The sequence below is a fragment of the Tursiops truncatus genome, chromosome 14 (assembly GCF_011762595.2).
Source record: "Tursiops truncatus isolate mTurTru1 chromosome 14, mTurTru1.mat.Y, whole genome shotgun sequence".
Classification (NCBI taxonomy): domain Eukaryota; kingdom Metazoa; phylum Chordata; class Mammalia; order Artiodactyla; family Delphinidae; genus Tursiops; species Tursiops truncatus.
This window is the reverse complement of record NC_047047.1, coordinates 35,633,674-35,660,655: the sequence shown is the minus strand read 5'-3', so window position 1 is coordinate 35,660,655 and position 26,982 is coordinate 35,633,674. Positions and strand designations below refer to the sequence as shown.

The 26,982-nt window shown below is 37.1% G+C and overlaps 2 protein-coding genes across 15 annotated transcripts in view; one reads left to right on the top strand and one right to left on the bottom strand.

The window, feature by feature from the left end:
- UGP2 (UDP-glucose pyrophosphorylase 2) overlaps positions 1 to 12,569 on the top strand; it is a 55,110-nt gene extending 42,541 nt beyond the window's left edge. For all 5 annotated transcript variants that reach the window (XM_019942672.3, XM_073791310.1, XM_019942673.2 and 2 more), the window contains exons 4-10: positions 3,192 to 3,377; positions 4,686 to 4,819; positions 5,530 to 5,827; positions 6,960 to 7,157; positions 7,705 to 7,947; positions 10,889 to 10,993; positions 12,114 to 12,569. In XM_019942672.3, the coding sequence (XP_019798231.3) occupies positions 3,192 to 3,377; positions 4,686 to 4,819; positions 5,530 to 5,827; positions 6,960 to 7,157; positions 7,705 to 7,947; positions 10,889 to 10,993; positions 12,114 to 12,221 (1,272 nt within the window). In that variant the 3' untranslated portion in view covers positions 12,222 to 12,569. The remainder of the gene's footprint in view (positions 1 to 3,191; positions 3,378 to 4,685; positions 4,820 to 5,529; positions 5,828 to 6,959; positions 7,158 to 7,704; positions 7,948 to 10,888; positions 10,994 to 12,113) is intronic.
- Positions 1,841 to 26,982, bottom strand: part of VPS54 (VPS54 subunit of GARP complex) — a 137,429-nt gene continuing 112,287 nt past the window's right edge. For 6 of the 10 annotated variants that reach the window (XM_033838452.2, XM_019942667.3, XM_033838454.2 and 3 more), the window contains 4 exons: positions 20,533 to 20,640; positions 18,518 to 18,612; positions 14,478 to 14,579; positions 11,253 to 13,138 (listed from right to left, as the gene is read on the bottom strand). In XM_033838452.2, coding sequence (XP_033694343.1) covers positions 13,063 to 13,138; positions 14,478 to 14,579; positions 18,518 to 18,612; positions 20,533 to 20,640 — 381 coding nt within the window. In that variant the 3' untranslated portion in view covers positions 11,253 to 13,062. Of the gene's footprint in view, positions 3,045 to 11,252; positions 13,139 to 13,167; positions 14,580 to 18,517; positions 18,613 to 20,532; positions 20,641 to 26,982 lie in introns of those variants that run through there. The other 4 variants (XM_019942669.3, XM_019942670.3, XR_004521782.2 and 1 more) reach the window with 3 other exon arrangements.

The following is a 26,982-nucleotide window of genomic DNA, read 5'->3' as shown; positions in this document are numbered from 1 at the left end:
ATGTGTGTATATACCACATTTTTTTTAATCCATTCATCTGTTGATGGACATTTGAGTTGCTTCCATTTTTGGCTATTGTGAATACTGCTGCTAAGAAGGTGAGTATACAAACATCTCTTGAGAGTCTGCCTTCAATTCTTTGGGGATATACCCAGAAGTGGAATTGCTGGATCATATGATAATTCTATTTTTAATTTCTTGGGAACCACCATATTTTTTTCCTTAACAGGTGCACCATTTTACATTCCCACCAACAGTGCACAAGGGCTCCAAAAGCAGTGGCTTTTTTTTTTTTTAATTTTTGGCTGCGTTGGATCTTTGTTGCTGTGCGCGGGCTTTCTCTAGTTGCGGCGAGTCAGGGCTACTCTTTGTTGCGGTGCGCGGGCTTCTCATTGCGGTGGCTTCTCTTGTTGTGGAGCACAGGCTCTAGGCGCGCAGGCTTCAGTAGTTGTGGCGCACGGGCTTAGTTGCTTGGCGGCATGTGGGATCTTCCTGGACCAGGGCTCGAACCCATATCCCCTGCATTGGCAGGCAGATTCTTAACAAATGCTTGACCAGGGAAGTCCCTAAAAGCAGTGTTTTTTGTTGTTTTTTTTAATACTGACCATGTATCTTCAATGTTGCTATGCTTACATTATCCTAACAATTTATTTGTGAGGTCTTTGGATTTTTCTACATGTAAAATCATATCATCTGTGAATAATGACAATTTTGTCTCTCAGTGGATACGTAAACTGAATACTACATGGCAGTGAAAAGTGAATATATTATAGCTACATGCATTAATGTGAATAATTCTTAAAACATAACATTGAATTAAAGAAGCAAGTCACGAGGATATTTTATAGTATGATTCAACTTATTTAAAAGTTTAGAGACAAATAAAATTAAGTAAAATATTGTTATCATTACGAATGCATACATAGGTGGTAAAACTACAGGGAGCCAAAGTCAAGGTGGTTGTTACCACTAGGGGTGGAAGAGGAATATGATCAGGGACAGATGCATGCAGGCTTCTACGCTATGGCAGTATTCTTTTTAAATTTAGGTTATTCTTTCTACCCTGTATGTGTATTTTATAAACTTTTGTATGTGTGATATTTCACAATCAAAGTATTTTTAGGTGAAATTGGAAAACATAGGCCTGTCTCACCATATGTAGAAAAAAAATTTGCTCTGTGTATTCTGTTTTCTTTTTAAAGTGTATTCAAAGAAACATTAAATAGGTAAAAATATTTCCGTACTAAAACAGTTTTACCTAAAATGAATACATGAACTAGGGGTTTTCAGTTAAATTGATTTTCACACCCTTGTGAGGCTTCTGTAAATATCAGACTCTTTTCTGGGAAGTCAGAAGTAACCGCTAGGGACTTGCCTCGTGGCGCAGTGGTTAAGAATCCGCCTGCCAATGCAGGGGACATGGGTTCGAGCCCTGGTCCGGGAGGATCGCACATGCCGCGGAGCAACTAAGCCTGTGCGCCACAACTACTGAGCCTATGCTTTAGAGTCCTTGAGCCACAGCTACTGAGCCCCGTGCACTGCAACTACTGAGCCCACGTGCTGCAACTACTGAAGCCTGTGTGCCTAAAGCCCATGCTTCACAAGAGAAGCCACTGCGATGAGAAGCCCGTGCACTGCAACGAAGAGTAGCCCCCACTCGCCGCAACTAGAGAAGGCCCACGCGCAGCAACGAAGACCCAACACAGCCAATTAAAAAAACAAAAAAACAAAAAAACTGCTAAATGGAAATGGAAATTCTTGGCTTTTAAAAGATAATTGGAAAATAATTGGCTTGGTCCCATTTGCTAACAACTTTTTTTTTTTTTTTTGCGGTACGCGGGCCTCTCACTGTTGTGGCCTCTCCCGTTGCTGAGCACAGGCTCCAGACGTGCAGGCTCAGCGGCCATGGCTCACGGGCCCAGCCGCTCCGCGGTATGTGGGATCGTCCCGGACTGGGGCACGAACCCGTGTTCCCTGCATTGGCAGGCGGACTCCCAACCACTGCGCCACCAGGGAAACCCGCTAATGACTCTTTTGAGTAGATATAATGTGCCTAAAAAATTCTCAATAATAGATACTTGAAGTGTGTGGCCAGGAATCCACATTTGACATGTTTGTATTTTTGACCAAGTATAAAGGGATTTTTGCCTTCACAGCCTAATCACTGAAATGTGAGCCCATCAACTCCTTTTCCAATCATAGACTTTATTCATCATACACACACACCATCACACACACCTACATGTAGTAGAACATGAAAACAGCAAAGTGTATGATAGGGTTTTATTTTTTCAGTCCCCTCAAGTGTTATCTATCCTCCACCATCATGTAACCAAAGAGTACATTTGATGACTTATTTCATTAAAGAAAAATAACAACAAATGTTCTTCTGTAAATGGATAGAAAATATACTGTGATCTTTTTAAAAACTTTCATTCTTGTTACAAGATGTTTAGACTTGCTTGTGCCTCTTCTTTAAACAGAAGAATTTGAGCTTCCACTGTGTCATTGTTCCTTCCCTGTGAGGGATGAATCGAAGGTGAAGGTTCTATGCTCATTTCGAACTTGTTTTACTGTTTACACAACTCATTTTCTTTCAGGCAAACTTGCTTTTGTTAAAAAAAATTTAAAAAAAAAGACTTTCAGATTGCAACAATCACACCCTTGTGAACCATAATAGAGCAGGTACTGTTAGCTTGTTTTGAGTATTTGGCACTGTCTCCAGGAATAGCATGAATATATTACCAAGAACTGTGTGATCGTATACATACTTCTCCAGAACTGAAGTAGATTCATAGTGTACCAGAAATAGTCACAGATTTGATGAGTTTTGTGCACCCTATTTGCTATGTTGATGCAAATTGAGAATTCTGAGTTTTTGAAGGTAGTCCACGAGACTTGGGTGTTCTCACCAGCCAGACAAATATTTGTAGACTGTAACTTTTCCCCCTCTTGTACTCCATTGTACTGTAAATGAACTGCTGAACTACTTCTCTGTGCAAGGGAAGTTGCCGATGAGAACTTGATTTTGAACCAGAAGGGCCCTGGACATTAAAGGAAATGTAGTTGAAACTTTCTACAGAGAAAGCAGACCTCTTTAAGGAAGCATGGAAATAACCTTGGTATTGATTTGGTTTAACCTTTTATAAAGCTGTTTGAATTATTCTATAATTTTTTTTTTTTAATTTCAGATTCAACCCTATGAGAAGATAAAGGCCAGGGGCTTACCTGATAACATATCTTCTGTGCTGAACAAGCTGGTGGTGGTGAAACTCAATGGTGGTTTGGGAACCAGCATGGGCTGCAAAGGCCCGAAGAGTCTGATTGGTGTGAGGAATGAGAATACCTTTCTGGATCTGACCGTTCAGCAAATCGAAGTGAGTAGTAGCTGTTAGCCTTTCTCACGAGCTAACAAAATCATTTTTAGTTTTTAGGGTATTGTAAATGTTACCTTATAAAATAACAGACGTAGATTTGAACTAGTCAAGGAGCTTGCTACCTTTAGTCTCTTTATTAGTGTATAGAAAAGGTTTGGTGTTCTAAGAGCAAAGCCTTAGGGTGATGTAAAAGCTTTTGATCTTTAAATAGCATTTGTGGCGCTGAAATCTCTGGATCTCTTCGGATTCTCCTTTCATTTCCCCACCTCTCTCTCCGCTGTCTGTCTTCTGGTAGCCTTCATCACAGCTGGGATGATCTGGCTTTATTAACCTCTTTTGGGAGGCTGGGGAAAATTTCATGTATCTGGTTGGGCACCGTGGATGCTAAGAACTGTTGTTGGCGTCTCTCTTGATCATAGTCCATAAAGTCATTAATCATAGACCATAAGCTCTTCAGGGGCAGTGGCCCTATCTTTTTCATCTCTTTATCCCTAGTGTCTCATACGGTGCCATCAACCACAATAATAGTGGCTAACGTTTATCCAGCACTTACTGTACACCAAGTGTTATTCTGAGCTCTTTACATGAATTGACTCATTTGTTCCTCTCCACAACTCTGTGAAATAAGCACTATTATCATCCCCATTTTACAGATGAGGAAACCAAGACACAGAGAGGTTGATTTACTTGCCCAAGTTTCCCTAGCTAGTTAGTAAGTGCAGAATCAAACTCTGAACATAGGACAGTCTGACTTCTAATATCCTATTTTCTTCTCACTCTGTTGCCTCTTAGCTCTTTCTAGAGATGGAAAAGATTTCAGTTGGGGTGAAATTACAGTTCTTAACATGAATCCTGAGAATAGGGAGACGTGTCTTTGTAACATTTGTATTTTCATCTCCACAGTGCTTTGGACACAGAGTAAATGCTTAGTCTGTGTTTGCCCATCCAGCAAGGCCATAGGGCATTGTGGCTGGGCACACAGCTGCAGAGTCAGACTGCGGGGGTGAGGGGGGCGGTGTCCTTGTTCTGCCACCGACCTGCCACCTCTCTGGGCCTCAGTTTAGCCATCCATAAAATGCAGACAGTAGTTTCTATCTCATAGGGTTGTGACTTAATGAGCAAGTACATGGTGAATTGATTAGCAAAATGTCTTATGCTAAATAGTTACATTTTATTGCAAATCTATATATTTTACTACTTATAGATGATATTTTGGACATCTTGTGATTAACCACGGAGAGTTAATTTTACACTTTGAAGCAAAAGAAAAGTAAGTCTGGGTAGTCTGATTGTCGTTTTCTTCCCTAGCATTTGAACAAAACCTACAATACAGATGTTCCTCTTGTTCTAATGAACTCTTTTAACACGGATGAAGATACAAAAAAAATACTACAGAAGTATAATCACTGTCGTGTGAAAATCTACACTTTTAATCAAAGCAGGTACAAGGAGTAAAAGAATTAACTCTGGGGGATGTTATTCCTGGGAAAGAAGGACTTCTTTGTTTTGTTTAAACAGAGCAGCCTCAAGATGTACAAGTGCCAAAGACTGCAAGTGTTTAATGCCTTTAAAAGCTGAACATTTGTTAATAGATATGTGATAGTTGCAATCACTCTGGTTATGTAACTTGGACTTCTTAAAAGAGAATCTGCCTGAGATTCTGGTTCTCGCCAGTGGTAGGAAGCAGACATCCCTGAGTACTAACCTGCTGTTGATTTTCTGCGAAAGTACTAACCTGCTATTGATTTTCTGAATATATCTGTTGGTAAGAATGGACACCATTTCCCAAATAGGTTTTCAGGGAAAAGAACAATCCCACCACCAAATAAGTTTGAGAAAATTTACTTAATATGTCTCTCCTCTCTTAAGAAGTCATAAAACATATTAATGTCTTAAAAATATGGGGTGTCCTCCCATCTGCATGACCATGGAATACTTTTCTTTTTGCAGCAAATATTACTATCTAGGAAGCTGATTTTTTGGGTCAACACAGATAATGAGAGATTTTCTTAAATGGATTCACTTATGATTAAATTACTACTGATAGACTGAAAGGGAGGGAAGTTTTATTTAACTTTAAATGCATTATTTTACTTGAAGGTCTGGAATGCTCTAAAGAGTTGATACTGAAAAAGAACTTTTTCTTTTTAAGGTACCCGAGGATTAATAAAGAATCTTTACTACCTGTAGCAAAGAATGTATCGTTCTCAGGGGAAAATACAGAAGCCTGGTACCCTCCGGGTCATGGAGATATTTACGCCAGTTTCTACAACTCTGGTTTGCTCGATACCTTTATAGGAGAAGGCAAAGAGTATATTTTTGTGTCCAACATAGATAATCTGGGTGCCACCGTGGATCTTTATATTCTTAATCATCTAATGAACCCACCCAATGGAAAACCTTGTGAATTTGTCATGGAAGTCACAAATAAAACACGTGCAGATGTAAAGGTAAATACTGAGAGGAAGCAGTTTGGGGATTCACATCTTCACATTTCATAGTTCAAACTTTTTATTGGAAAGTTTCTGTGTTTAGAAACTTGATAACATCATTGTAAGCCAAAGTGGGATAGTACTCTAGAGTACCCTAAGTTCCATCTGATATAAGTGTGTATATAAATTCAGGTTTAATAGTAGTAAAATCATCTTTACTTTTTGAATAATCTGTATGGGCAATTTTAACTGAAAACAATTCCACATATATTTATAGGATAATCTGAAACATATGTGAAAACACTTTCAGTAACTTTGTTCAAACCATTAATATTCTTCTAGTTTGGTGCTTAGTGTTTTTTATTTAATTATTCCTTTAATGAAAATTTACTATTTCTATAATATGTATTTCTCTCTGTATATTTTTTTAATCACTGTAATATCTGTTGTTGTAAAAAAAGAAAGCAGTTTGATACAAAGCAAAAATTTGTTTTTTTCACTTTGCATGTTTAGTGGTGATGACACTTGGCCTTTGATGGAATGGTACACAAGGTTTTCTCCTCACCCTCAGGGAGTAAGAAAAGTGGGCAATGTGTGAATACTAATATGGTTGGTCCCGGGGCTGGGTTCTATGCCTCTTGCAAATGACCCCTTCACACATGAGTAGACGTCCCTTCCCTCTTCCCACACTGCCATGGCCTCTAGGCTAAGGCCACTCAGAGGTACCTTCCCCTCCACTTGTGCCTGTCTTGACTTTACTCCCCTTATCTTAGAGGTAGTCAGAGCAGGGTTGTGAGGTGGTAGGATCGGTTGTTTGGTAATGGTCCGTGGTTTGAGAATAAGAGGAATGTCTGTTCTTGTAGGAGATCTTTGGAAAGTGAGGAAGACTCTGATGTACTCCCAGGGCTTTTATTGTGGACAAGAGGGTGTGTATACAGTATAAGATGACAGACAACCTGAATTATTTTCTTTGGTTCTACTTTAATACATGTGTTGCTTTGTATCACAGATCAAATCACTGCCAATGCTTTTTATTTCTGGGGCATTTTGTCACGAGTGTCTTTTCTATATCTTTCGTAGACTGTAAACAATGTAGTACGGCTGTAACTGGGAGAGATGTGGAGGCACTCACTCTTCTCTGCCTTTCTAGGGTGGGACACTCACTCAGTATGAAGGCAAATTGAGACTGGTGGAAATTGCTCAAGTGCCAAAAGCACATGTTGATGAGTTCAAATCTGTATCAAAATTCAAAATATTTAATACAAACAACCTATGGATCTCTCTTGCAGCAGTTAAAAGACTGCAGGAGCAGAATGCTATTGACATGGAAATCATTGTAAATCCAAAGGTAAGCCAAAGTTGCAGGCCATCAGACTCCCTGGTTCTGATCACAGCATGCTACACACAGACCCACTGCCCACTCCCTCTGGCCCATCTATTCCATGGGTCACTGCTTTTCGCCTAGTTAGTTTCTTCAGTTCCTGGCCCTGTCTTTCAGAGTCGACACCCATCTCTTTAGTGTGCCAGACAAGCCATGGTGCCCTTACTTGACCCTGGGCTGTGGCAGTGGCAAGAGCACTGGGCCCAAAAGTAAAGGGCCCACCTCAGTCCTGTTGCTCTGGTACTGATAGGCCTTTTGGTCACAGGCATCTGTGTGGGTTTTCTGAACCTTCGGTTCTTTCTCATAAAATAGAAATGTTACTGAGAAGAGTTATGAAGCTGAAAAAGATCACATATATATAAGCATCTGGCGTATGGTAGGGGCTTGAGAAATGTCAGTTCTCAAAATTCTGTTTTCTTCAATGGATCTCTGAAACCACTCCCCAAGTATTAGCTAGCCCATGTGGAACTAAGTTGCTGAAATCTGTTTCTCTCTCCTGCTCCCTTTCTTACAGACTTTGGATGGAGGCCTGAATGTCATTCAGTTGGAAACTGCAGTAGGGGCTGCCATTAAAAGTTTTGAGAACTCTCTAGGTATTAATGTTCCTAGGAGCCGTTTTCTGCCTGTCAAAACCACATCAGATCTCTTGCTTGTGATGTCAAACCTCTACAGCCTTAATGCAGGATCTCTGACAATGAGTGAAAAGCGGGAATTTCCTACAGTGCCCTTGGTTAAATTAGGCAGTTCTTTTACAAAGGTACGTAATTATAAAGATGATATACGTGTAGATTTGTATTTCTTAAATGTGTAATTATAAAGATACGATACACGTGTGAATTGGAATCTAATTACAGTCTTTGCTGCTGATCTGTCATATTCCTCTCTATTGTCTTTTAAAGGGAATCAATCATAGAAGGTGAAAATGTAACTCATTTTTTAACCAACTGCTATAGAGTAGAAAAGAATGTTTACATTTTAAGACATTTTATCTTATGTCTCGTTTAAGACCATTACTGTTTTCATCAGTGAGAGAATGTTAATTCTAGTTTCACAAAATGTATTGAGCCTCTACCATGTGTAAGGCAGTGTTCTAGGTGCCAGGTATTTAGCAGTAAATGAAACAGACTAAAATCTTTGCCTTCCTGGATATTCTAGTGGGGAAGGATGATAATAAGCAAGTAAGACAAATGTATAGTACGTTGAATGATGGAAAATGCTAAATAAAGCAGGAGTAGGGAATGTGTGGGTGTGGCAGTGGTGGTGTCATTTTACATTGGGTAGCCAGAGGGCCTCACTGAGAAATTGAGTACACCATTATCTGGGGCAAAAAGCATTCTAGGCAGGAGGAATAGCAAGTATAGTAAAACCGACCCTAACATGATAAGTGGACTCCAAAAAATTTAATCACATAAAATGCTGTGAGGTTAATGAAGTGACAGGGTGAGCTTTTGTGGCTGGCCTATAGAGTCCTGCTATGCAAGTCTATTCTAGTCCTGGTTGTGGTTTAGTGTCACCTGGTGTGGATGTGTGTACTTGCCCTTATATGTTCGGGGCTATCATTCTGGGTCTTGTGGCTGGGCTAGAATTTCCAAGATAGCATCAGGCATTTTAGAAGTCTCCCTGGTCTTTCGTGCCTCCCTCATCTGCCGGGTTGGGCTGGGAAAATCCTGGTGCTACAAGGACCCACCATCTGCCCACATCCTGAGGTAAGATTCCTAATCATTTTCCACCTAACCTCATCTTCCCTTCCTACTCTTTCTAGCCTCTTCCATACCCTGCAGGAGATAAGAACTTTAGCTGCCTCAATTTGAGAACAGGGGCTGAGTGGGCAATGGCTACTTGCTCTGAGGAAGAACATGTCTTACGGACACTAGAGCACAGTGAGCAAGTGAGGGATGGGGGTGGGAGATAGTTGGTCAGAGAGATGACAGGCCAGATTGTGTAGAACCTTGTAATTGAATATTGGGAGTGTGGCTTTTTTTTTTTTTTTTTCTGGGGGATGAGAAGCCATTGGAGAGTGTGAGCTGAGGGGTCAAGTTGACCAATCTGGTGGGCAAGGGTAGAATCAGGGAAACGAGGGAATAGGCTGTTGCTGGAATCCTGGCTTGGACCAGGGGTTTTTGTAGGGGAAATAGTGAAAAAATGTTGACATTATATTTTGAAAGTTGTACCTACAACTTGCTGTTGGACTAGGTAGGAGGGTGAGAGAGAGAGAACGGTAAGGATGGCTCTGAGGTTTTGGCCTGTGCAACTGGCAACATGGAATTGCCATTTACTGAGACACAGGAAGGCTTGGGTAGAGTAGGTTTAGGGGGAGCAGAATGGGGAGTTAAATTTTGGAGATACTGTACTTGGACCTTCAAATGGAGAAGCTGAATGTATGAGTGTGGAGGAGAGCTCTAGAAAAGAGGTAAATTTGAGGGTTGTCACTTTATAGCTGGTAATTAAAGCCATGAGATAAGGATCACCTAGGGAGTGAAAGGGGGGTGGGGAGTCCAAGGACTGAGCCTTGCGGGACTGGAAGGCTTAGAGGGTGGGGATGAGGTGGAGGAAGCAGCAAAGATGACTGAGGAGTTGCAGATGAAGAACTGGGCAGAAAATCATGAATGTGTGTGGCCTGAAAGCCAAATGAAGAAAATGTTTCAAGAAAAGAGGGGCTAATCATTTGCAGTCAAGTGCTGCTGCCGATTCAAGTAAGATGAATGAGAACTTACCATTAGATATAACAGTTGAGAGGTTTTGGAGCCTGACTGGAATGGATTTAAAAGAGAATAGAAGAGAAATTGGAGATATGAGTGTAGAAAACTTATTCAAGAGTTTTGCTTTAAAGAAAAACAAAAATGGAGCTATAGGTAGAAAGGGATGTAAGATTTTACAGGGTTTTTTTTAAGTTGAGAGAATTTATAGCATGTCTTATACATTGATGGGAGTTGATACAATCAAGAGGGAAGGAACATTGAAGAGGGAGAAGGAATTGCTGGACAGTATCCTCGGGCAGTAGCCATAAGAAGAGTTAGCCTTAAGTTGGAATAGAAATAGTCCAACCCCAGTACTAGGAGGGACACGGTAATGGGCTAGAGGGCAAGTGGGTGGTGGTGGTAGAAGCCAGTGGAAGTTTTCCTGTTGCTTCTGTTTTTCTCAGCAAAATAGGAAACAAGGCCATAGAGGGCTATTTCTAGTGCCGGTAAATCTAAGGAAATAATAAGAGGCAAAGATAGTGATCATTTATAATGATAATTTGTGCTGTTGCTCTTCCTGAACTATATTCCTTCTTCTCAATCCTACCCATCCCATAAAACCCAGCTCCAGTCTAGCTTGCTTCGAACCATGATGATCTCTCTCTTTTTTTGCAACTAACTCCAGATTATGTGAACCACTCATCTGGCTCTTAGCGTGTTGGTTGTTTATCTTTTTATTTAATTACTGTTATTTTAAATGTCTGATCTACTCAGCTGTAGTGTAAATTGCTTGATTGTAGGGACAATGTTCATATCTCCTGGTCTCTCCTGCACAGGATATGTAAATTCTCACTGCACGCACAGTGAGTGCTTAATAAACAGGGTTCCTCCCGTAGAAGGCCTGAGCTTGGACATAAATAGAATGTTTTACAGTTCAAGCAAACTATCTTGTTAATTTAATCCCTGTTTTTCTGTTAACCCATTTTTGAAACAGTTTTTATGTTTACATTTTTCCTTCAGGTTCAGGATTATCTAAGGAGATTTGAAAGTATACCAGATATGCTTGAATTGGATCACCTCACAGTTTCAGGAGATGTAACATTTGGCAAGAATGTTTCATTAAAGGTGTGTGGTTACGATGAAAATTACAGTTCTTATAGCTTTACAAGACAGGTTTCATTTTCTAGTCCTAAATTTACCTTTAAGGAATACTTCCTAGGTTGTACCAGATTGTTTATAAGATATGCATTTTAAAAATGAAATAGCTTACTACAATATTTAGTATTAATACTGTTTTCCATAAATATACAACATAGTTAAAATACAATTGTGTATAGGCATTTTGTGGAGTATAGCATTCAAATGGAAAGCAAACACTATTAAATAATTGAATTGGTACTATTTTATTGAAATATGACAATATTTAAAATAGAATCACTGATAAATTAGCATTAGTTAACTAAAAGATGACTATTTGAATCTGAATGAAAGTAGAAAAAAATGACAGCTTCATTTATACTGATTATAATCTATTCTTGTTAATCTGTTGTTATCAGTATGATGTTCATTCACATTACTGTAGTGCTTGGATACTTTGATGAGTATCATTCCAGCCTAGCATAAGAAATAGGAAGGACTATGGGTATGAGTATTAAAGCTCAGAACCAAAGATTCAACAGTTTTTTCCTAATCAAATATTTTTTAAAACTTCCATACCTAGATTTCAGGTGTTCTTCCTATTAAAGCTACTTACAGATCTTGGGAAAAAAACAAAACAACATATATATAATTATTGCTGATACTGCTTCATCTAAACAGTTTTACTTAAGACATGAAATATAAATCATTGAACTGTTCTCAAAAAAAACCAAAAAACAAAAAAACCCACACCTGTATGTAAATATAAACCAAGCACCTTTCAGTTTACGAAGGTAGATAATGCTGGTGGCCTTGCAAGTAGTTCTTGGAAAGGGCCCGCTATTCTGTGGCGCTGGCCTGCTTCCCACTGCTAGATTCCTTGCCTCCTTATCAGAGATGGTACCACAGCTACCGCCAGTATTGTGACAGGACACATTACAGTTTTCCTTAATGTGTTATTTGCTTTTCATGTGTAATATTGTTTATAAATACACTTACTCCATTGTAGGTGAAGTTCTACATAAACTTGATAATTGTAAGAAAATCAATTGCATTTTCAGCTGCACTTGCAAGTATACTCTTGTTTTTTGTTTTTCCTGTCACTTAGGGAACGGTTATCATCATCGCAAATCATGGTGACCGAATTGACATCCCACCTGGAGCAGTATTAGAGAACAAGATTGTATCTGGGAACCTTCGTATCTTGGACCACTGAATGAAAAATATTGTGCACTTTATACTAATTATGGGTTAAACAGTTTCTTACAATGAAATGTTCTCTAGGATTATAAAATAGGCAGGTACTTTACTATGTTACTGTATCATGCAGTGTTAATTTTTAAGTTGAGTTTTCTGCGGTATGCTTTTAGTCTGTGAAAAGCACAGGTGGAAGCAGTACTTTTCTTTTTGAAGAAGATCCTGAAAGTTAAATTCATCTTAAAGTGCAATATTGTTTAATCTTAAAACTGGGGTAGCTCTGCTGGAAAATCTTTTAACAGAGGCCTCAGTGATGGTCACTTTGAACTGTTTGTGGTTTTAAAAATAAAGCTGTGAAGCAATCATGTATACACTTATACTTTTCAATGCTAACTTTATGAAATGGTGAAGAAAAATGGTTTACTCTTGCTAAACAGTTACTCTGTCAGTTGGAAGACGCTCTTGGAACACTGAAGTACTCACTAGCCAGTTACCTAACAAATCCAGTTTTTGCATTTCTGAGAATCTTAACCACATCATTATTTCCACAGGAATTAAACTTGAAGGTATTTAATATCTTTCATCCAGTTCTAAAGCTGGGATGCCTGCCATGCTCTCCATAGACTCTCCATTTATTGAAACAAAGTGGTGTTTCTTTTCCCAGCTGAAGGGGGTGGGGTGGGTAGAGGTAGGGCATTTCTTTCACATCCTTGTTCTCTAGTATAGCGGGGTGGGGTATAACGTTATAAAAAGTTACCTTTCCTTGAAGCTTCACTTGTTGAAGCTTGCTTGTTGTTACTGAAAAATGTTCTTGAATAACCCAAATCAGGTCTGCTGGTAGTTTGAATTTCAGCTTTTCTCTAAGAATCAATTACATTTTCCAATTCTTCCATACGTGTTTTTGAGTAAGCTGCCTGTTTAATAAGTTTACTGTTACTATAAAAAAAAAAAGTTGTCTTTTAAAGTCTGGTAATTCTTTACAGCTTTATTTTAGACAGACAGTTTAAGAACCAATGACATACCTCTGTAATAATGATAAAGGAAAGAATTCCTCTTAGGAAAACAAAGAGCACAAAATAAGACTATTTCATTGTACATAATCACCACAAGGTTAGGCACTCTGACAGGGTTAGGCAAGATTCCTGGTGTGAAGTGAGGCACAGGCACTTTCATTTATAGAGTGCTGCTGATTCTAATTTTGAAGGTAGGTGTTATAAAAGTCTTTTTAAATAACTTACTCATCACCTTATATTTCTGGCCCCAACACAGCAGCCTATATTTTAACAGTTCTGTTTCTCCCTGGTCTTTGTTCATATACACATTGAAAGTTACTTACAAATAAGAACCCAAGGCAGGGGACATACTTCAATGTTATGAGGAGATCTCATTTTAACATTTAGATAAGTAGGCAGAATATAAGAAAATGTATTCTTACCTCTGCTAGAAATAAAAAGGAAAAACACCCCAACCCTGCATAGATACTTTTATAAAAATACAGCTGTTAAACTGCAGGCTTTCATACACCACATCTGAAAAGTATTTAAATTAGTAGTTGCATAAATGAACACCAAAATCTTACTCTTTAATTATTACTTATGATCAGTCTTTCAAGTATTTAGACTATTCTGGAAGGCTTTAAGCAGTTGACATACAGTGGTGATGATGATAGATTAAATATGTGACACACAAAGCCTGAAACTTGACATTGGTCACTAAAACAAAAACTGAATTCCTAAATCCAAGCAATCAAAAGATGTTTATTTTTATAGAAAGATCTGTAAAAAAATAATTTTTCAAACAGCTTTACTTTCATAGAGAAAACTTTCTACAGAGGTTGAGTAAGATTTTAATATTTTAAATTGTACCATCATTAAATAAGGTGGGACACCATATGAATTTCATTGCACTGGAAGAAATGCAAAGCATTTTTTAATATAAAGTATACAGAGCATTCTAGTCAACTACAGCTGTGTTACAGCTATGTGTTCTTTTGGATTTGGTCCAAAGAAACCTGAGTCTGTTGCCAGAGAGAATGAAAAATATTATAGACACCTGATCAGTTACTCCTCACTGAAGGAAGCACACAAATGGCATTCCTTGTAGATCCCAGTGAATCCCAGTTTCCCAACACTGATACTTTCCCTTTCCCCTTCCCCAACCCCAGTTCACTTTGGGTTCCAGGTTCAGTTCTTGAATCACAGGCATCCATATTTTCATCACAAACATACACATCCCATGGTAAAATGAACTACCCAGTTTTCCAGTATGTCATCACCTTTTCTGTTCCCAGATCTCGGCCATATTTAGGTCCAAATCTTTAAGGCCTTTTAAGGCTTGAAGATTTCCAGTGTAAAAAGCTACATCTGCTGTGACCAACCTAAACATTGGAAAGAAAATTATTTTTAATCTCATGTTTTCTTTTCAAATGAAGTAGCAATGCTCACAGAGTAATCTGAGTCCTATCCTAGCTGCTAGACTATGATTTAAAATTTGGACCAAATGTCAATATATTTCTCTCAGCATGATTCCTACTATCTTATAGTTAGATCATTTAATGTTCTCTCTTTCAACAGTGTTGTTTTGAAAAGGAATAAACCAATGCAGGTTGGACTGTTTCATAATTAATTCTGCCCAATAAAATAAATTTATCTTAGAACAGTATGAAATAGAGAAAAATAACAAGTTAAACTTTTTTTTTTTTGATCAGCTGTCACTAGAATAGAGTATACATGTATATGACTGTTGAACTCAAGGAAAAGACAGACAAGGTTTCCTGAATGCCATCCTAAGAAGTTAAATGAAGGCTGGGACTCATGTGTTAAGTACTGCTGGATACAAAACTTGCTATTGACGATGTAACAATACTTGACAAAAAGAATTATACTTTTAAGTATTTAGCTGTCACATTAATCCCTATCCTTGAAAAAACACTCCTGGAAAGAATGCTCAGATGATAAACAGATACCAAAGCTCCACACACAAAAAGTAGGGACTGGTCTGATTAGACGTGTACGTTGACAGATTTGGCCCATGGAGAAACAAATAGGAGATCTTGATTTAGTAGTTTGTAAAAGAAGAGGAAATGCAGCTTTGATACTTTAAAGAGCATGTAAGTTCTGGATTGCTGGACCACAAGGGGGCAAAGGTATTTTAAGCACCCTTAATATATGTATGAGTCTAATTTATAAATACATTCATACTTATGTACTTAATGTTTCAGCTTTTGTCACATGGCAGAATTCAGTAAGGGTCATATTTTTGTTTGAAACTCATCTGGGTCAAGGTGCTTTAAAATCCATAAAAAGTCTAAATTAGTAAGTATGCTGAAACTGACAGCAATGGCTCAAAAAAGAACAAAGTCTTAAGGCAAGACTCCCACATGAAAAATTAAACGAAATTAACAGAAATCTCCATTTTAAAATATCAAGTCAACTATTTACAGTCTATACAAGACAGTACATAGAAAATATATATTTTACATCAAAGTTGAAAATATTTGATAAAAGAACGTAAAAGAAAAGCAGATATTTGCAATATATATAACCAATGAAGGATCAGTTTGAGGTCATATGCAAAAATCTAAAATCAGCAAGAAAAAGATAATACCCAAGATAAAAAATGGGTGAAGAATATGAAAAGTCACAGATGAGAACACCTGAATGACAAATACGTGAAAAGATGACAAACATTAGGAAATGCAAATCAAAACAAAATACCACTGTATCCCATTAGACTGGCAACAATTTAAAAAATCTAACAGCAAATGTTGGCAAGATGTGGAATAAAGGTGGGCATATAAACTTGGTATAGCCACTTTGGAGAAAATTCTGGCAAAACCTAGTAGAGTGAAAATGTACATGTGATCCACTTCTATGTACCTACCCTAAAGAAATGATCACACCATTACACATGTATAAGGAAAGATCTTCACTGTGGCATGATTGTAATGGAAGAAAGTAATGACCTAAAATCGATCACCAGGTGAAATGGAAACATTAAATATGGTTGATTCATGTGGGAGAATGCAATAAAGCAATCAAAAATGGACAATTTCTATATATCAACATAAACAATGTTGAGTGGGAAAAAGCAAGCAGCATATGTACAATATACCATGTAAGTAAATTAAATTCATAAAACAGCTCCACATTTTTTTTTTTAGATAAAGAGACAATAAATGAGAAGGACTTAAAGGATATAGATCAGATTTACTAGAAACATTGCCTAAGGGCTGGAGGAAAGAGAAAAGGACTGGAGATGGGGTCAAGGGGTACTTAAGCTCCATTTGGAATGCCATTTTTAAAAAAAATGATGAACATTTTTTTTTCCAAGTGAAAATGACAAATGTTAATAATGATCAATTCTAAGTAACAGGAATATAAATATTCTCCATATGTCTCTCTATTTTAAAAATATCTTAAAATAGAGAAAAAAATCACATTAAAAAAAAGTGCAGGACGGGGGAGAAGAAGGAATAGGGAGCAACTGCTTAATGGGTCTGGGATTTCCTCTTGTGGTAGTAAAATGTTTGGAACTAGACAGGGCTGGCAGTTGCACCCAGGTGGTGGCTGCGAAGGCACTAAGGACCACTGAATGGTTAACTATAAAATGGTTGATTTTATGTTATGTGAATTTCACCTCGAAAAAAAAAAAGGTAAAATTTTAGAGCCATTTCAGGAACAAAAGTTCCTTTTAAGCAGGTAGTTTATTATGTCTTTGGCTAGAGTCTAGAGAGAAATTTTCAGGGAATTCTATCTTTCAAGTGATCGCTCAAAGACATAGTTTGACTTACACAGTATTAGTGTCTTTAAAAGTATGTGACAACAAAGATCTCTAAGGTGGTACCAACCCCCAAATAGCTTTATTAACAAAGAAAATAATAGGTGATGAATTAACTTGGATGCTTCAGAACTACTGGTCTGAGAAAAACCAACCTGCGAGATTTAGTTACGTGAATAAAAGTAGAAAAGTATGAGTGTAATGGGCCTTTAATTAGCTTTTTATGAATAGTTTCTGAGAGGTATTTGATATTTGTTATACTGTCTTTGAACTTTTCTGTGGCTTTGAAATTTCTGAAAATAAATCTTTAAAAAAAAAAAAAAAGAACCAGGTAATAATCAACAGAGAATCAGATTTTTGCATAAAACTCTTAAATTCAGCCTGGCTGACAAATTCAGCAGTTTGAAGCTTCCAAATTGTTTTGTGCAAAATCAATTCATTGTACTCTCCAACAACACAGGTTTGAACTGCGTGGGTTCACTTATACGCAGATTTTTAAAAACAGTAAATACTAGAGCATTACATGATCTGCAGCTCGTTGAATCTGTGGATGTGGAATTGTTGATACAGAGGAGCCCTGTATATGGAGGGCCAGCTCCCTAAGTTATACTCAGATTGTCAACTGCTGGAGGGTCGGCACCTCCAACCCCCACCCCATCCCCCTCTTGCTCAAGGGCCAGCTGTACTTCTTTTCTTTTTAAGGGTAGGGCCAACTTCTGACTCCAAAAGATGTTTTTTATATTTGTTCCTATAAGTTTGAAACTTAAGCCTAAAATTCCTTTAAAAGGGAACAAAATATTCTACTCTTAAAAATCCATGGAATAGGTAACACACTACAGAAATCATATAAAGGTGTACCTACATGATCAGCACTTTGCACTTTGTATAATCTTTAAATCCATATCTTTATCTACATTGCTCTTAACAAAAATTCTGTGACAGGACTTTTTATCATCCCTATTTTAAAATCTAAGAATATTAAGACCCAGGGTAAGTGATTTGCCCAGTTATAGAGCTAGTAAGTGGCAGAACTTAACCCGTTTTCTGATTCTAAATCTATTCCGCCAATAATACATATAATTTGTTCAACGGCTTACAATAAAATATGTATACACTTATTTTTTGTAACCCTGTGAAGGAATTAAGGCAGATTTTATGGTTCTCATTTGATAAATAAGGCACAAAGGTTAAGTGACTTTCTCACAGTCATACAAAGTAGGACTCTGAGTTCTGTCTGGATAGGTGAAGACTACTGGGTGACTTAAGGAGGTGCTACTAATGTACACTGCCTCAAAATGGACATATAAGGTCAGTTAACTAATTCACCATCTATAAAACACTTTAACACAGATAGATAGATATAGATATAGATATAGATATACATCACCTCCACAGAGGGAAAAAAAGGCAAAAGTCTGCTGATTTTACAGTCTGGGGCCCTGGCAAGATTATAGTGGAAAAGGACAGCATAATGAATAAAAACCAATCAAACAGTTCAATATGGGAGTACGGGGTAAAAACATATTGAAAACATACCCATTTTGAGGTCCTCCATCATTTATCACATTTAAGTGAGACAATTGCTTTTTCAAGTGGAGTTTGTAACTTGCATTAATTCTTAAAAATAACATCTGGAAAAGAAATAAAACTCAGTTTCTTAAAGCTCTATTGACATAGAAGACGTAAGTAAGTAATCACTATTATTTGCAGAAAAATTTTAAAAACCTTTTGCTTTGGCATATACTTTTAAAATGCTCCTCTGAAAGTATTTAATTGCTATTTCAGTATAGTTTGTCTCCTTAGTTGGATAAAAGCTCTTTTTGCTCTTTTCAGTAGTACTTATTTTAGTGATATGACTTATCACTGCCTTTTGCCCCTTAGTAGAAATCCTCTGGCATGTGTAAATGGGATCAACCATACAGGTGAAAAGAATAAAAAGAGACGGAGAATTCTGCAATGTATCGATATTAACTAGGAACTTGATAGAGAAAAAAGTCACAATGGTAAAGGCAAGGCTACCGTTATCCTTCCCAATTACTTGGAAGTATTTTATTGCTTCACATGCAGATTTTTAATGCAATACTTCTTTGGGAAATGCCTGACCTGAAATTATACAATTAATCTATGGAAACAATTTTGTGAAATATATTTCCCATGGGAAAAAATATATAAAGTCATCTATGGAAAAGTTTTATGGAATTACTCGTACTCAAGTGACAATAATGACATAAATCTATAATTTGTGCCCAGCTTGACAAGAGTTCCCTTTAAATGATGATGCAGATCAAAATACATGAAATACCTATATACCCAGCTCCTGGACCTGGCTAAGCCTTGTTCTAGAATTAGAACTCAAATGGCAAATCCAGAAGGTCAGAATGTCAGAGGTGGGGGATCTTACATGTGGAATGAAAAGGATGGCTTGGCTAGGAAGACTGAGAAAGGAAGAAGAGACCCTAGTGGGTGCTCCACATCTCAAGCCTCCTCCTCAGTCCTCAGAGAGCCCCAAAGGCACTGGATGATATTTAATCATAAAGATGGTATGATTAATGAAAACTTAGGGAAACATGAAAAAATGGTAATAGCTAGTATAGTATGGAAGTCTGAGGTGGCATGGGAAAGGAGACCAGCAGGCGCAAGAGCAGGGAAGAGACACTGAAAAAGCTACTCTCTGCTCCCAAATACCATTTCCAAGCACTCAACCAATTCAAGACAAACTGAAATATTGATAAGAAACTTGTCTAAATAGCAAAAATCCCAGTGAAAACTAAGATCATTAGTCATGTAACAACTAGTTTTGTACTAATTATAACATATCATTCTACAATTAGACTTGAATGAGATCACCTGGTATAAAGGGAACAAACTAAGGTGGGTAAAGAAGACCAGAAGAAAAGAAGTACTGGAAACTTTAAAGTACTAGGCGAGGGAATCGAGGGAAGTCACGGGTAGGAATGTCACCGAAAAGTGAAGAGAACTCTGGTAATAGTGTAGGGAAGACAGTAGAGACAGAGGGTGGATACTTCAAAAGTAAGAGGTGCCAAAGACTACCCATTTTGCTATTTTTCCTGATCTGTGCCTACTACACATCACTTATGCTGATCTAACAAATATTAATGTTAAGGCATATTGATTGAGTTACTTTATATGTCATCTCATTATTAAGTCCATCACTAATTCCTCCCCTATCCAATTTGGATTATAATCACAGTGAGTAACATATTCTACTATTCACTGATAAATGCTAATCCTGATTTTCAAACTAATAATGTAATAAATGATGTCAGTAGAATCTGGGACCTCTGATGACCCAATGAACAAATGAAAATCTGCTTTTTAGAATGGCTGACTACACAGCAAAGCTACTATTGCTCTGGCCTGTCAGGGCAAGGAGCACTTTGAAATCAAGTCAATATAACAACTGGAAAAAATAACAATAATCATACTGGAATACAAACTAAGCTTAACTGTGCCAAAAGTACATAATAAAAACACTCCAATTCTGCATGCATATTATGTTATATATAATAGTTTTAGGAATTACTACTTACTTGTGTTTGTTCTTCTGGAAGGAGATCAAATATAGCTTCATGCATTTTTGCCATTTGCTTACAAATATTCCTGAAACAGGCAGAAGGAACGGGAGCTTTCACTTCATACTGGCAGGGAAAAATAATGAGAATTATATTCATGTCCTCTGGATTGCATATTGTCCCCACTGTTCCCTAAAACATATATTTTCTGCCCCTACACATCTAACTCTTCAACTGTGATCTGTGCTACTCATGCAAATCTCAAAAACTTTTCATTAAAAAGCTTAATCTATTTTGAGAGAACCAGCATAATATAGTGGCTAAGAACATACGTGGCTTCCCTTCTTAAGATGGACTGCTTGGGTTCAAATCCCAACTCTTAAAATTCTTAGCTATGTGAGATGGGGTGAGTTACTTCTCTATATTGGGTGAGATATTTCTCTATATCTCAAAGGGCATGCTGGGAGGATTTTAAAAGATGGCTCATAAGAACTCAAACCAGTGCTTGATACCAAGTAGGTACTCAAAAAATGTTAGCTACTATTGTGGCTTAATATACGATAATGAATCATTAAAGTAGGCCCTCCAAATTAACAGATTATTTTTTAAACATGATTTTAAGAATGTGTTCAACATGATCATATCTGAAATCAATATAACTGGTAGAATTAAAATGTTCTTTTTCTTGGTAGGTGGGCCAATATAGTAATCATATTTACCCTAAGGTTAAGAGAAGACTTTTTCAGGCTTCCCTGGTGGCACACTGGTTAAGACTCCGCCTGCCAATGCAGGGGACACAGGTTCGAGCCCTGGTCCGGGAAGATCCCACATGCCATGGAGCAGCCTGTGCACCACAACTACTGAGCCTGCGCTCTAGAGTCCATGAGCCACAACTACTGAAGCCCGCACGCCTAGAGCCCATGCCCGGCAATAAGAGGAGCCACCACAATGAGAAGCCCGTGCACCGCAACGAAGAGTAGCCCCTGCTCGCCACAACTAGAGAAAGCCTGAGCGTAGCAATGAAGACCCAATGTAGCCAAAAATAATAAATAAAATAAATAAATTTAAAATAGTAATAATAATAATAAAGAGAAGACTTTTTCAATGATCTATACGGAAAACTTTAAATTAGGTAAATTCACTTACTGTTCTTACGTCTGGAACAGTATACTGATATGATTTAGATAATCACCTTTTAGCCCACATTTTAGAATTCACAGCTTAAATTATATATCATTTTCATTTATAAGACAAATTTGGGCTAAATAATTATATTTTAGATGCACTAATCTTATATAGTTTATTAAAATGATGAGTTCCAATATACTGCTGCAGCAGAACCATGTGGAAGTCACCGTGTGACTGGACCAAGCAAAGTCGTGACCACTCAAGGGTGTGTCTCTCTTCAGCTTAGAGTTATATCAAACATCCCCTTATCTTTTTTATTAATAACAGCTTTAAGATATAATTCACATACCATAAAATTCACCCCTTTAAAGTGTACAATTAACTTTTTTTAGTAAACTCTTATACAACCATCACAACTAATTCCCAAACATTTTCATCACCCCAAGAAGAAACCCCATACCCATTAGCAGGCACACCCCGTTCCCCCCTCCCCTCAGCCCCTGGCAACTACTACTCTCTAGAAATGGAATCATACAATCTGTGGCTTTTTGTGACTGGCTTCTTTCACTTAGCATGCTTTCAAGGTTCATCCATGTTGCAGCATGTGTCAGTACCTCATCTTTTTTATGGCTGCATGATGATTGCATGAATATACCATAGTTTATCCAATCAGCAATTAACGGACATTTGGGTTATTTCCACTTTTTGGCTATTATGAATAATAATGCCATGAACATTCATGTACAGATTTCTGTGTAGACAAATGTTATCAATTCTCTTGGGTGTATACCCAGAAGTGGAATTACTGGATCATATGGTAACTCCATGTTCAACCTTTTGAGGAAATGTCAAAATGTTTTCCACAGTGGCTGTACCACTTTACAATCCCACCCAGCAGCCTATAAGGGTTCCAATTTCTCCATATCCTCACCAACACTTGTTATTGTCTTTTTTATTTTAGTATCCTACTGTGGTAATATCCCCTTATCTTAACTGTCCCCCTGTCCTGGGTTGAATAATATCTTCTCCAAATTCATGTTCACTTAGAGCTTCATAAGGTTATAGTGGATTAGAGTGGGTCCTAAATCCACTGACTGGTGTTTTTATAAAAGAAAGGAGGGAAAGAGGGAAATTTAGACACAGAGACACACAGAGGGAAGATGACCACGTGAAGACAGAGGCAGAGATTGAAGTGATGCATCTACAAGCCAAGTAATGCCAACAACTGATAGCAAGCACCTGAAGCTAGAAAGGGGCAGGGAAGGATTCTTAGAGCCTTCAGAGGGAGCATGGTCTAGGGACACTCTATCCTCCAGAACTACAAGAGAATAAATTTTTGTGTTATAAGCCACTCAGTCTGTGGGAATCTGTTATGGCAGCCCCAGGAAACTAGCACACCCCCAAAACCTTCCTTCATCACTGCTTTCCCTCAAGATACTATCCTTTCCATCTGACCTTCACCACACGTTTCTTCAATCACTTAAACTTGATACTGTACTTCTTTATTCCACACTATATAAAAAAATCAACTAAAAATGGATCATGGACTTATATATAAAACCTAAAACAATAGTGCTTCTAGAAGAAAACACTGGAAATTATCTTTGTAACTTGGGTGACAAAAAGTTATTGGGATAAGACACAAGAAGCATGAATAATAAAAGAAAAAACTGATAAACCGGAGTTCACCAAAGTTAAAAATTGCTCTTTTTAAGACACTTAAGAAAATGAAAAGGTAAGCCATAGACTGGGAGAAAATACTTACTTGATAAAGGACTTGTATCTAGGATATATAAAGAACTCTTTTCTTAAAGAACTCTTAAAACTCAATAAGAAGATAACCCAATTTTTAAAATGAGCAAAAAAAATTTGAACATTTTTCCAGAGAAAAAGTATGGATGGCAAACTAACACATGAAAAGATACTCAACATGTTCGTCATTATATAAATTAAAACCACAATGAGATATCACTCAATACAGACCTACTAGAAGACTAACATTAAAAAACAGAGAGACAATAGAAAGTGCTGGTGAAGATAAAGAGTACCTAGAGCTCTTGTACATCACAAGTAGAATATAAAATTGTATAGTCACTTTGGAAAATAATTTGGCAGTCTTACATTTCCATGCCACCATCAATATATTCCAAGGTATTTACACAAAAGAAATGAAAACACATGTCCACACAAAGATGTGCCCATGAATGTATATAGTGGCATTATTCATAACAGCCAGAAACTGGAGAAAACCCAAACATCTATCAATTGATGAATGGATAAACAAATAGTAGTACATCCATACAATCGATATCACTCTATAATAACAATGAACAAGCCATTAACACCTGCTATAACATCCATGAATTTCAAAAGCGTTGGGCTAAATGAAAGGAACCTAGGACAAAAGGTTACATTCTGTATAATTCCATTTATAGGATATTCTGGAAAAGGCAAAACTATATGGAAGAAAATCAGATCAGTGGTTGTCATGGTTTGGGGATGTCGGGAAAAGGATTAACTGCAAAAATGCCAACAGTGATGGAATTGTTCTATATCTTGATTGTGGTAGTTCTACTACATACACATGTTAACATCCATCAAATTATATACTTAGAAAGGATGAATTTTACTGAATGTAAATTATACCTCCATAAACTTGCCTTAAATTGCTTAGCTTTCCACTGATAGTCAAAGCTTTCCACTATCTTTCCAACATATCTCCCACTCCTGGGTTTACCCACCCTAATACATTAGCTAAATGGAATTACTTACCTTTGTTATTATTAATAACAACAGCAAAAGCATTAGCAGTCAACATTTATTGGAACTGGCTATAGTCAGATACATGATAAAAGAAAAGTGCTCCACATATATTATCTCATAAATCTTCACTACAAGTTTATGAGGCTTTATTATTATCCTCATTTAGAGATAGGAACCGAGGCTTAAGGAGATTAATAATTTGCCCAAGGTTCTTCAGTGACTAATGTGTGACAAACAATGGAATTTGAATTTAGGTCTACCTGACTCCAAAACCCAACACTAAACTTCCTTCTTAGGATTCCTACCAACATGTCTGTTCATGCTGTTAACTCAGAGTATCTCTTCGCCTCAACTTCATTTGCTCTAATTGTATCTATCTTTAAAATCAAAACTTATATGCATGCCTCATCCATAAAGCTTTCCCAGATCTCCCTCCCCAGCTAACAACCATCTCTTTCAAAACATTAAAAGCTCCAATAGCACTGAACCGATTCCCTACTTATGATACTTTAATCTACCTCCTGTTATAGTTATTGATATAATTATCCTACTAGATATTTTACTATATGAGGACAAGATCAAAGGCTTCTTCACCCTTGTGTATCACTGTTAACCTAACACGATTTAACTCAATGAATGAATGAATGGTGGCTGGACATTAGTCTAGCCAGTAGTACAATTAGATGTTAATGTTTCACTCTACCCAAGGAAAGGTACCCTTGTTTATTAGCTTCTTATAATCAGCATATATTTTATTACTGTGTTATTCTTCTTTCCCCAAATTAAAATTCCTGATAAGAAAATGAAAAGCTAAAAATTGAGAGACTAACCCAAATCAAACACTGTCTGTTATTTTGGTGTAAATTAAAAACAGGGCCAAACTCCTGGGCAACCCATGGAAGCAAGTAGGGCAGGGAGTGGTAAAGAGAGACTTGATAATACAGGGAAAATGTAACATGTCAGGGTAACAGGAAAAGTCATCAGTGAGGAAGGTAGCAGAGAAAACGCTAAGTTGCAAATGTCTAGGCACACTCTTGACATTAAAAAAATGACATAAAAAATGGGGAGGGAGGTGTTTGAAATTTATAAAAGAGTTAAGAGACATAATAACCAAATGCAATATGTAATTTTGTTAGGTGTGATATAGTAGTGTGATTATATAAAGAAGTATCCCTCCCTAGTTTTTAGAAATATACACCCAAGTATTTAGGGATGAAATATTACAGTGCCTCAAATTAACTATAAAATATTTTAGCAAAAAAAGAAAAATGTTAATGACTGTTAAATATAGGTGATAAATATATGGGAAGCTCATTAAATAATTTTCTTTATTTTTCTTTACCAAAAAGAAAGAAAGAGAGAAAAAAGAATGCAATGAATTGTCACAGGAAAAAGTCTAGCCATAGTCCCAATTCTTGTTCATAGACTTTGGATGACCAACATGATAGAAAAAAGTCAAGGTTTTAAGAGTACCAGCACTTTTTTGGTTTTGCTTCATTCTATTCCCCAGCTTATTTCTAGTTTCACTATTTAACATTTACCTTACTCTACATTATTAGGTGTTAAGTCCTCTGCCTTGTTAGATGATAAACTTCTTGAGGGTCACAGTGCAGTATTCATTGACTTTTGGTACACAGAAGAATGTCATGTATCAAAAAGGAAACTGGTGGAATAGAACTGCTTTTGCATTTAGCTTGTACTTGGCAACCATGAAGAAAAAAGAGAATTTCTAACCAATAATTTTTCTCCATCCAAAACTAGAAACTTAGAAGGCATAACATAACATAGGTATGTTTGCACATAACTATAAATTCCTTAAGCTTCTTAAAAGAAAAGCATAAAACATCTATACTATAAACTAACTACGTCAGAGGTTCTCAAAGTGTGGTGTGGGAACACCTGGGAGTCAGAGGCTCTTTCAGGGAATATGTGAGGTAAAAACCATTTTCATAATAATAATAAGATTAGTATTATTCACTTGCAGTCTCTCATGATTGAATGGTGGGGATTTTTAGATGACCTGTGATGTCATTCTGAAGGCTAATCAAATGTGTGTTTATGTATTCTTGTGTTTTAAATTTTTTTTTAGTTTTAATTTCTAATATGGTACTTACTGATAAGTATATTTGCATAAAAAAAGCTCTTTGGGGTCCTCAATTATTCTTAAGAATGTAAAGGGGGTCCTATGATCAAAATGTTTGAGAACTTAACATTAAACAAATGCAATCTTATTTTCCAATCACTCCTTCTCACTGTCAACTTCAAAGATTTGGGTGTGAATGGGCACCACTTTATCTTGCCTTTTTATAATTTTTATGTGCCTGCTGCTCTTGCCATCTCAGAATCTGAAGGATCCAAGTAGAAGGAAAAGCATATCAAAGGGTCTTGCTTTATAAGATTACTCTAAAAATACTCTGGGGCAAAAGTATAAACTAAATAAACCTTCAAACTTTCAAGGTATGAGATTTCTGCTTTCTCTCTAAGACATGTACTGAATAATTTAGGGAAAGGAAAGAGTGAGGGATAGGGCAAAAGTGACTAGGGCTGATTAAGTGACATTTTTCTGAAGATACCCTC